We start from the raw sequence: 12,062 nt of genomic DNA, 5'->3' as shown, positions 1-12,062 counted from the left end.
AGATATTGGACATGCCTCAGGCTAAGCTACATGTGATGCACCCAGTAAATCAACCATTAGTACTACTCAAGGCAATGAGAAGAAAATAAGAGCTTGTGCAGTGAGAAATCCAGAGTGTGGCCAGATCAAAAAATGGCATGGGTCAATGCAGTTAAATAAAGTGGCAAAGTTAGTGAATGCATAGACTGGGGAAAAAACAAAAGTGTCACACTTAGTGGTCAGATGATAAGGCAGAATGCCTTACATTATTACAAAATTGTGTAATAAAAATGGAAAATCTCTAGGAGCATGTGCATTTAGTACTGGCTGATTCAATAGATTTAAGACATAGCAGTTTGCTGCACAGCAGAAAACTCTGTAGTGAGAGTCATACAAAATTTGCTTGCCAAGTTTCAGGAAATTATTTCTTAGAAGTGTTCCACTGACAATCATATGTTTAATGCTGACAAGGCAGTGTTCTGTTGGGAGAAAATGTAGTCAAGAAATTGTATTAGCAAGAAACAAAAATTTGCACCTGGGTTGAAGGCATTGAAGGATTGCTTCATATTGCTTGTGTGCATTAATGCATCAGGTGGCTTTAAGTGCAAGTCTATGGAAATTTATAGCTTGCACATTTCCTGTCCTTCAAAAGAATAAGATAAACTCCACTTTGCCTGTTGTTTGGTAATCTAACAAGACAGCATAGATGAGTGAGATCCTATTTGTTGGTTGATTCAAGAATCGTGTTATTCCTGCAGTGAAGATGAACCATACCAAAGAAGAATCTTGCATTCAAGAATCGTGTTATTCCTGCAGTGACGATGTACCAGGCCAAGAAAGAACCTTGCATTTAAGATTCTCCTGACTTAATAATTCCTGTAACCATCTTGTAATTTTGGAGTCTCTGGACCCAAATGTGCAAGTAGTGTTTTTAATACCAAATACAATATCATTAATACAACATCTAGACCATGAAGTTATCAAGAAATTTAAGTAATGCTACACAAGAAGATTCATGCGAAAAAAAACTTCAGTAATGAGTAACTATTCAGATACTGGTGTGCAAGAATTCTGGAGTACTTTTAACATTACTAATTTACTAATACAGGCAAGCCTCACTTTACAGTGCTTCACTTTATGGCATTTTGCTAATGCAGCAGTTTTCAATTATACCCATTCTTCATTTATTCAAACTTCACGACTCACAAAATCGTAATGACACAATTGCAAACAAACCATACCTTTGATATATACCTTTGAAGAGTTTCAAGAGTTAATCTACTTTCCAAGCCCAGCCATGGGCCAGGCTCGTCTGGTGCTTGCCTGGTCAACCAGGCTGTTGCTGCTGGAGGCCTGCTACCCAACATATCCATCACAGCCTGGTTGATCTGGCACCTGGTGAAGATACTTGTCCTCTTGAAGGCTTCTACACTTGGCCCAGCCGTGTTTCTGATATCTTCTGGTAAGATGTTGATTAGTTTGGGACCCCGGATGTTGATACAGTATTCCCTTATTGTCCCCACTGCACCCCTGCTCCTCACTGGGTTTATTTTACCATACCATTGCTAGCGTGTCGGTCTGGAGTTTTATGAGTGACTGCGGGTTCCAACCCCACCTGTGGTATGATTGAAACTTCTACGGTAAATATATTCACTCATTATAAGCTAAGGACACACATTACTAAGTAATGTGTGTTCTGTACATGCATTTTTTAGGTCTAGCTATATTGCTCACTTAATATATAATAGTGTAAACATGTTATCAGGCTTTTATATGCATTGGTATGTGAAAAAAAGACTGTTTGCTTTACAGTAATTTTTGCTTTACAGGAGTAGCCCATAACCTAACCTGCTGTATAAGCAGGGCTCTCTTGTACATGCAAGACTATATTAATGGTATTGTTTACTGATACATTGATGAATAAGACACACATCTGCAAAACAGGTTTCTTCATTCAAAGTCAGAGAATATTTTAATACAGGAAACAAGTAGAAGAATAGAAGAGGTAATCTGGCATCCCTCATCCTTTTAGATGTTCAGTCCCTCATCTTTTTATAAGGAATTTATCCTCTTATCCTGGACTGAAAGTGGTCAATCCCTTATCCTGGATTGAAGGTGATCAGTCCTTTAGCCTAAAGCAGAGGCATGAGAATGGAAACATACTAGAGCAAGAGGTGAGATACAGCAGTTGGAGATGGCATCACAGATGGGTATGGCCCACTAGTAAAAACAAGTAATGCCAAACAATTGCTTAGCAGTAGAGCTGTAGAAGATATCCTCTGTACCAAGATGCATACCTGCTCCATAGTAAATTTTTTTTTGTCTCCCACCGAGGCAGGGTGACCCAAAAAAGAAACACTTTAGCCATCATTTACACATAATCACTGTATTTACAGAGGTGCCCAAATATGAGAGTTTAGACATCACTCCAAAAAGCCAATGTCTCAAACCCCCTCCTTTAAAGTGAAGGCATTGTACTTCTCACCTCCAAGACTCAAGTTTGGCTATAAAGTTTCCCTGAATCCCTCCATAAAATATTACCCTGCTCATGCTCCAACAGCTCGTCAGGTCCCAAAAACCATTCATCTCCATTCATTCTTATCTAACATGCTCACACATACCTGCTGTATGTCCAAATCCCTTGCACACAAAATCTCTTTTATCCTCTCCCTCCATCCTCTCCTTTCCTTCCATGAGTAAAAATACCCAAGTGCCATGCATTTGTCTCAGTCATCAACACACAAGACTGTGATGGAAAGTATTAGTGTCATAAATAACTTCAGTGATTTTTCCCTTGTTAGTGTATCAGGTGCAGGATACTGAGTCTAGCCAGGAAGTGGGAGGTGAGGCCTTTGATGACATGCAGAAAGAAGGCAAAAGAAAGCTGCAGAAGAATTTCCAGAAGACCTAATTTTAGAGGTAAGACAGAGGAAGATAACAAATGAGGATGAGGAAGAAGAAACTAATACAGAAATACAGTGGAACCTCGGTTTTCATCATTAATTCATTCCAGAAAGTCTGACGAAAACCGAATTCGACGAAAACTTAAGCAGTATTTCCCATAAGAAATAATGTAAATCCAATGTCTGGAATAGACACCCAAAAATATTAACAAAAAAATACATTTTATAGAGAATAACTATGGTTTTACATTCAAACTAGGGCATATGAAAACTGAGGTTGCACTGTACTATACATGAAAAGTGTATTGTGGATATATGTTACTGTATCACAACTAGGATGCACCCTACAGCATGATAATGCAAGCAGTTGCAATGAGAATATTAGTGAATGTTAAAATTAAAGGGATCAAAAACTGACTGCCCTACATACTTGAGAAGTGATACCCTCTCTGAAGAGGAAATCATGATTGATGCCTGTATCTGCAGAGGTGCCATACATGAAGCTTGCTTCCTGAAAAATGACACCGCATTAGAAAAGAATTTATAAAACAGGAAAAGGAACTCTAAGAATGAATAGACTTGGATTTGAACTATGGTCCTGAATGGTAGGTGGTCCAGCACTTTACCACTGGGATACAAGGCTTCTAATAATAAAGTTTCACACAGCACTGCTGTGTCATGTCTGTGTCAAAGGCCACCATCTGTGACACAAATGTCCTTTCCCACAGCTCCAGTAGCCCTATAGCAGACCTATTGTCATACCCCTCAAAGGCATATAGTATATGAACTCGAGATAAGTCGTAATAAACAACTGCCAGTGAATAAACAAAAGAATGGATGGGAATTTGAACCATGATCCTGAATGGCAGCAGGTTTAGGGCTTTACCACTAGGCTATGATGCTTTTAATAAGAAAGTTTCACAGATAGTACTGCTGTGTCATGTCTGCACCAGAGGCCACCATCTGTGACAAATAAGGTACAATTTGTTGAAAGAACTTCTAAATCATTCAAAGTTCAAATAGGTTAACTTTCATTTCCTGGTATTTTTCTTGCCAAATATCCCAGTTTGATCTGCCTCCTAACCACTGCATAGTGATGGTTAGGAGTGGAGTCAAACCAGGATATTTACTTAGAATTATAAAAGCAAATGCAAAGGTGCTGCATATATGGAGCTCATTGCCACTTAAGTTTTATTTATTATTTGAAGTTATATGTACATGCCACCAAACCCTGAGCTAATGATGGTATAAAAATAATACTGACCCCTAAAATTTCTAAATGCAGCACATTTAATTACAATATATAATTAATATAAAGTTCAGATTGTATATAGGTCAAATACAAACCTGAAGGTTCCACCAGTGTGTACCAACAAAGTTTGCATAATGTCCAACTTGAAGGGTGATCAGTTCACGAGTAGTCTGTGCCATTCTTGTTATTCTCTTTAAATTCTAGAGGTGAAATCTTTCTTCATTTACACTCACTGAGTCATTCAACACTTAACCTGAAATGCAGTGTTGTTATTAGATAAATATAAATACTTTGCTGCAATGTATTTGTCTAAGGTCTTTTGGTTCTATAAATATTTACTCTAATGTGTAAGCAAACACAAACTGTAATTAGTTTACTGTTACTATATTTTATAGTAAAAATCAAATGATAATTTTTAGTAAGGATACAAATTTAGTATAAATTCATGAAGGTAAAGTATCTTAAAGGCAATAAAATACCAATGTATGTTAAGCACAGTTCCACTGATTATGTAAACACCAAATTAGATTTTCCTATTCAAAATTTGAGAAGAATAATGTTAACTGTTTTCAACTCAATGGCCATCTCCCACCAATGCAGGGAGACCCTAAGAAGAAAACACATTTACTAATATTCACCCAACTGCCATCTTTCCAGAAGTGTGTAGATTACCCCTCTGACTGTAACATCTCTACACCTCCTTCAGAGAACCACCCACTTCCAGGACTTGAGTCCAGCTAACCAGTTTGAATCCCTTCATAAAAGTTACCCTGCTCACACTTCAACAGCACATCTATTAAAAAAAAAATTGTCTCCATTCACTATCTAACATGCTCACACAAGCTATGTTAATATCAAAAATTTGCTTTACCAAAAATAAATAATGAATAAAATCATGAAACGCTGATGATGGTGAAGAGAGAAGTGAAGGTTTTTTCTGTAGTATTGCTTATTTTAATATGAGTAACTTCATCTGAGTAAGAATCGCTGAAAATTATTTTCAAAGCAAAATAAATTATGAATACAGTATATTTACTGTTCATGCAGTAAGTTGAGACAATTGCCAAATTAGTTTGAGTTTTGTCCTGTCAGACACACTCACTAGGATGGAGACAGCAATTATGGTGATTTGGCACCAAAACAGACTTAATAGTTTCTCTCTGATGGATCACAACTGATAACCAAAGATTGATCTATACAGATAGAGAAAAAACATTTTTTTTTTTTTTAACACATTGGCTGTCTCCCACCAAGGCAGGGTGACAAAAAAAAAAAGAAACACTTTCACTCAACACATTCATCGTTATTCACACACAATCAGTGCCTTTGCAGAGGTACCCAGATATGACAGTTTAGATGTCACTCCAAACAGCCAATATCCCATTATATATAGAGTAATGTGGCTTGGCTGATACCTCACTCACTTCATATACTTAGTATCTGTGGTTTGATCCATGGCACAGGTGGAAATGTTGGTCACGTTTTCTTACACCCGCTGTCACTTTTCACCCAGCAGTAAGTAGGTACCTGGTGTTATTCGGCTAGTGTTGGGCAAATATTGTTAGTGGGATGGATTTGTGAAGGACCTGCCTAGTATGGGCCAACAGACATGATGCAGTGTTCCTCCTTTCTTATCTTCTGAATTTCTTGGCTTATCCTGGGTGGCTAACCCTCCCTATACCAGGTTAAAAAATTATTTTATCTACTTGTGATAACTGCACCAGTTGTAGTGTCATTCCTGTGATAACTGTAATGATCTTGTGATAACTGCAATGATTTACTTGTGATAACAAGTAAATCACAGTATGGGTGTGAAGTATGGGTGTGAAGCATGGGTGATGAATGTTGCAGCGAGGAGAAGGCTGGAGGCAGTGGAGATGTTATGTCTGAGGGCAATGTGTGGTGTGAATATAATGCAGAGAATTCGTAGTTTGGAAGTTAGGAGGAGGTGCGGGATTACCAAAACTGTTGTCCAGAGGGCTGAGGAAGGGTTATTGAGGTGGTTCGGACATGTAGAGAGAGTGGAGCAAAACAGAATGACTTCAAGAGTGTATCAGTCTGTAGTGGAAGGAAGGCGGGGTAGGGGTCGGCCTAGGAAAGGTTGGAGGGGGGGGATAAAGGAGATTTTGTGTGCGAGGGGCTTGGACTTCCAGCAGGCATGCGTGAGCGTGTTTGATAGGAGTGAATGGAGACAAATGGTTTTTAATACTTGACGTGCTGTTGGAGTGTGAGCAAAGTAACATTTATGAAGGGGTTCAGGGAAACCGGCAGGCCAGACTTGAGTCCTGGAGATGGGAAGTACAGTGCCTGCACTCTGAAGGAGGGGTGTTAATGTTGCAGTTTAAAAACTGTAGTGTAAAGCACCCTTCTGGCAAGACAGTGATGGAGTGAATGATGGTGAAAGTTTTTCTTTTTCGGGCCACCCTGCCTTGGTGGGAATCGGCCAGAGTGTTAATAAAAATAAAAAAAAACAGCAGTGATCTACCTGTGATAACTGCAGTGATCTACCTGTGATAACTGCAGTGATCTACCTGTGATAACTGCAGTGATCTACCTGTGACAACTGCAGTGATCTACTTGTGGTAACTGGAGTGATCTACCTGTTATAACTGCAGTGATCTACCTGTTATAACTGCAGTGATCTACCTGTTATAACTGCAGTGATCTACCTGTGGTAACTGCAGTGATCTACCTGTGGTAACTGCAGTGATCTACCTGTGGTAACTGCAGTGATCTACCTGTGATAACTGCAGTGATCTACCTGTGACAACTGCAGTGATCTACCTGTGACAACTGCAGTGATCTACCTGTGATAACTGCAGGGATCTACCTGTGATAACTGCAGTGATCTACTTGTGGTAACTGGAGTGATCTACCTGTGATAACTGCAGTGATCTACCCGTGATAACTGCAGTGATCTACTTGTGGTAACTGCAGTGATCTACCTGTGATAACAGCAGTAATCTACCTGTGACAGCTGCAGTGATCTACTTGCGATAACTGCAGTGATCTATTTGTGACAACTGCAGTGATTTACCTGTGATAAGTGCACCAGCTGTAGTGTCACTGGTAATAACTGAAGCAGTTGGGATGATGTTTGACTACTGCAGGTAGACTCATGCCGCCTCCAAGTCAGTATCAACTACGATGACTGTCTGTGGACAATAAGAACTTTTCGGTTAAAATTAGTTTAAAGGAACTTATTTAGAAACATAGATTGGCCATTATATATGTAGATAATTATATATCCTTTGGTTTATATGTGACAGTTAGTGATTAAAATGGCATCCGTGATTGATGCTACATTTCTTCCTTTGTTGGGGTTTCTAGGACCACCACAGCTTTACACCGTAATGAATCCTGTTTTTAGGCCCGTGACTTGGTGGTAAAAGCTCTCAATTCACACGGTGAGGGCAAGGGTTCGATTCCCGGCAAAAGATGGAAACATTGGGAGTGTTTCCATACACTGGTTGTCCATGTTCACCCGTCAGTAATAATGGGTACCTGGGTTAGTCGACTGGTGTGGGTCGCATCCTGGGACAAAACTGATCTAATTTGCCCGAAATGCTCTGCATAACAAGCGGCTTTTTATATAGTATATCATTGATGTCATCTAGGCCTGTATACCTTGTACATATACTTGTAGAAATAAAGATATTATAATGTAAACTATATATTGTATACTACGCAAATAAATAACAATTTTGATTTGAATTTAGTACCACCACAGCTTACACTGTAGTAAACTGTTTCTAGTACCACCAGAGCTCAAGCCGTGGCGAACCCTGTTGGGAATCTTTAAACTGTTAACCCTAACGTTTTTCAGAGAATTTAGGTCATATTATTAATAAAGAGAGGGCTTGAATCGTCATTAAATATAATTAGTAGAATAACGTATATTGCTAGCTTTATTACTTGCCATGTTTTTGAGTGCTTTTATGAGTTGTCGGAGACGGGTATAGGGAGCCTTGGCAGCTGTTTAAAACTTGGGAATTCGCTGGCAAGGTTAGACTCTCTGATCGCGTGTTCTATCCCCATCCATTGTATAGTTTGTTTGCAATCGTGTCATTACGATTTCGTGAGTTAGTTCATATGGTTGAGAAGTCGTTATCATGGCAGTTTTGCGCTAGCCCAAAATTTGTGAGTGTATTCCATTCTTTTTAACATCTCTCTTTAGTTATTTAAACCTGTTTGCATAATACAGTTAAGAATTATATACGTATGGTAAGTGTTAATGAATATTTTTTGCTAGTTCTCTGGAAATTAATCTTTTGGGAATTAAGCACTGAGGGAATATTATTGGAAGCTGGAGGTTACAGGAGGCGAGTCGCTTCCTAAGACCAGATATGAGTGAAGATCGTGTGTCAGTAGCTGAGTACTTGTACTCGATTCACTAAATACATATCTGGCGCTGCATTAAGAGCAGCTGTAGAAGCCTTCAGAGAGCAAAGAGTGTGCCAGGTGTATTCTCGTGGTCAACAGTGCTGGACGCCAGGAATATTATTAAGCCATTTTGACTTCTTTGGGTTTTCATAAGTTTTCTACACATATGCTGCTTTGATGATCTTCGTAACTAATTTGTGTATACCTAAATAAACTTACACCTCTCCACAAACACCACAGCATCTGGACAAATGTAAAGGAAGACACCAATACATAAATGGCGGATCTTAGTCTCATTTTTTAGTCTATTTCTTTCGAGTTGTCCCATCCTTTTGAAAATCTCCTCAGGAAAAACAGGCACTATAGAGTTATTAGAGTGTGGGGACAACTTTCTGCAGTACACCATGCAACTTCAGGGTAAGATAAGATAAGATTTCGTTCGGATTTTTAACCCCGTAGGGTTAGCCACCCAGGATAACCCAAGAAAGTCAGTGCGTCATCGAGGACTGTCTAACTTATTTCCATTGGGGTCCTCAATCTTGTCCCCCAAGATGCGACCCACACCAGTCGACTAACACCCAGGTACCTATTTGCTGCTAGGTGAACAGGACACCAGGTGTAAGGAAAAGTGTCGAAATGTTTCCACCCGCCGGGAATCGAACCCGGGCCCTCCGTGTGTGAAGCGGGAGCTTTAGCCACCAGGCCACCGGGCCTGTATGGTCAAATTTTGCAGCATTATTTCGTGTTAATAACTGCATTAGCAGTTTCCTTAAACCTTATGTCTGAGCATAATAATTTACACCTTTACACTTTGGTCCTCTGACCAAGGCCTTCCACTGGCTTACTATTCCACCACTTTAAAAATTAACATTAATTATCATTACCTAACGTACCAGAAATAAGTCTTCTTGTGGAAAATTGCATTTATCTGTAACTCATTATGTACATAACAGTAAATAACAAAGATAATTATTATTTATCAATGTTAATAGACAAGTAGGAATTTGGGACACCTAGGTCGCAAAAAATGTCCCCCTTCGATACCTACCACTGTCATATCCACAAGTTGTTCTGGACCTATTAATTATTAATGAAATATACATACACCAAGAATGCTGGTAAATATATAAATTTGTGGACTGTATATTAAATTAAAAAATGATTATATATAAATGCACATAACAGAAGGAGAATATCTTAATATCATAACACTCACCAATTTGACTGGAGATGAAGTTGTATCATACTCAGAAAACCTCACTGTCTATACATGAAAATAACAACTGGCCAGTTATAACAAAAGATTTATCTGAGGTTCCTGGAGCTGTCTTGTCCAGTCGCCTGATATCTTGAGTTATGCAGGAATGCACATCCAACAATTTCGCCTCCTATTTGAGAGGTGTCAGCCCAATTTTAACCTCTAGAGCACGAAAATTCCTTCCCATTACACTAACGTTGTATCCAATTCAAATTAACAATGGCGAGTCTCGTCTGCGCAGACGCAGGCTTTCTGTTTTCTATGACATAAATATTATTAAATACAGTATGGCCATCTATTTACATATAAATACTGAATTTCTGGAAAATATATACAGTATTTTCCACACTTCTAACATTTAGAGAATTGGTAAGAATTTTGGGCAAGCTTCAAGGCCACGTTATATGATTGGTCTGATCTTGCCGCTATAAAGAACTCTGCAGAAATAAAAAAAAAATATAAAATAAACCATGCATACGTTACTATGAGTAGTCAGGAAGATAAATTTATCTTCCTGACTACTCATAAACCCTGCTCTAACAGAGATATATTCAATAGTAACCAAAATTCTCTAATACAAGTCAATATTATTTACTTATTATAATTTTTGTAGTGATCAGTTTACGCTATAAAAGAGGTACTGTATTTAAAATATAGAATTAGAGTAACCAGTATTATGTTATAAATTAATACTAAAGTTTAAGTGTTACGTGTTTGTTGACATTTGCTGACAGTTAAGAAGCGGGAACAAGCAAATGATACCCGAGTAACAGTTTCTATAATCTCTCATAATATTAGTCTTAAGTGATGACTCTCTGCTAACATTTGTTTATAATTAAAAATCGAGAGCTAGCAAATAGCACTTAAGCAGTCATTTTTCTATAGTAAGTGATAAAATTCATAAATAATTATAATAAGAATTAGCAGTTTTAAGGGTACAAGTGCTGAGTAAATATTCTTAGCACGAGCGTGAGTAAATCCAAAGCGGCAGGAGCTGAGAGGTTATTGTGAAAAATACTGTATATATTTTCTGGAAATACAGTAGGATAACATCGGATAGGCTTGTGTTATATGTAAATTGATGGCCTATAGTGGGACTTGAGTATTAATATTATTATAATCGTGAAGTAGGGGCCCAATACTGGGCGTTGTTCTCGATTTTGATTTGGCATAGGAAAGAAATACTTTGGGTTTCTTTCGATTTCATTTATAGCTTTTAGTTCTTCCCGCGATTCCTGACTCCTAAAGGATTTGTTGACATAGTCTCATTGTTGTGATCTGTTTTTGATATGGTGACAGTTAAGAAGCGGGAGGAGCAAGATGTTGGGTGCACAAGCAAATGATACCCGAGTAAAGCCGCGAACATTGCCTTTGCCTCTGCAAGCAGTCCACGGATGAAAGGTATTTTGTTGTTTGTTGCTGGCTTTAGTGGTGGTATTGTTCTGGATTTCCTGCCAATGTTTTGTATCTCTCATAATATTAGTCCCATTATTGTAGGTAATGAAAATTAATTTGTAAATAAATAAAGAGACAGCAATGGGTGAGCGTCGCTGGGGGGGAGACGCCATTGTTTTTGAATGTGATACAAGCACGTTAGTGTAATGTGCATAAATTTTCGTCGCTCTAGGAGTTATATTGGGCTTAAAACCTCTCAAATAGGAGCCGAAATTGTTGGAATTGCAGTCCTTCATAACGTGAGAAATCAGGCGACTGGACAGGACTCTGCAATTAGATGGAAACAGGATATAACCCCAGCCAAGTTGTTTATTTGTGTTGAAATTCTGGCCAGTATTTTCTTCGTAAATTTAGGCAGGGGGTTGGTAAGATACACAGTAATCTCCAGACAAATTGGTGAGTGTTATGACTATAAATTCTCCTTGTTTTACACAAATGTGTATATGTAATCATTTATTAATTTTAACAGTCCACATATTTATATTAATGTTTACCATAATTCCTGGTAATGTATATTTCATTTGAAATTAATATAGGTCAAGAGTGACTTGTGGATATGACAGTAGTAGGTATCGAAGGAGGACATTTTTTGTGACCTAGGTGTCCTAAAATCCTACTTGTCTCTGTAACTTTGATAAAAAATAATTATCTTTGTTACCATTTACTGGTATGTATCTTATGAGTTACATCCCCAGGTAAATTTAATTTTCAACAATTATATTAGGCTTGTTGATATATATTATTTTACCCAGCATTTATAGAGTATTATGTTCTGTATGTTGTGAATAAACTCAAATAGTTGTATCTTAGATGCAGTCAATTTTTAAATATT

The 12,062-nt window shown here is 38.1% G+C and overlaps 1 protein-coding gene across 5 annotated transcripts in view; it reads right to left on the bottom strand.

Moving 5' to 3' along the window:
- mst (misato mitochondrial distribution and morphology regulator) overlaps positions 1-7,452 on the bottom strand; it is a 52,304-nt gene extending 44,852 nt beyond the window's left edge. The window contains exons 1-3 of one of the 5 annotated variants that reach the window (XM_053799207.2): positions 7,172-7,452; positions 4,230-4,387; positions 3,313-3,393 (exon numbers count right to left, since the gene is read on the bottom strand). In XM_053799207.2, coding sequence (XP_053655182.1) covers positions 3,313-3,393; positions 4,230-4,267 — 119 coding nt within the window. In that variant the 5' untranslated portion in view covers positions 4,268-4,387; positions 7,172-7,452. Of the gene's footprint in view, positions 1-1,220; positions 1,595-3,312; positions 3,394-4,229; positions 4,388-7,171 lie in introns of those variants that run through there. The other 4 variants (XM_053799205.2, XM_053799206.2, XM_053799208.2 and 1 more) reach the window with 4 other exon arrangements.
- Positions 7,453-12,062: the final 4,610 nt, after the last annotated feature.

The sequence above is a fragment of the Cherax quadricarinatus genome, chromosome 66 (genome assembly GCF_038502225.1).
Source record: "Cherax quadricarinatus isolate ZL_2023a chromosome 66, ASM3850222v1, whole genome shotgun sequence".
Classification (NCBI taxonomy): Eukaryota; Metazoa; Arthropoda; class Malacostraca; order Decapoda; family Parastacidae; genus Cherax; species Cherax quadricarinatus.
Note: the sequence above shows the minus strand (reverse complement) of the source record. Positions and strands in the feature narration are given on the sequence as shown.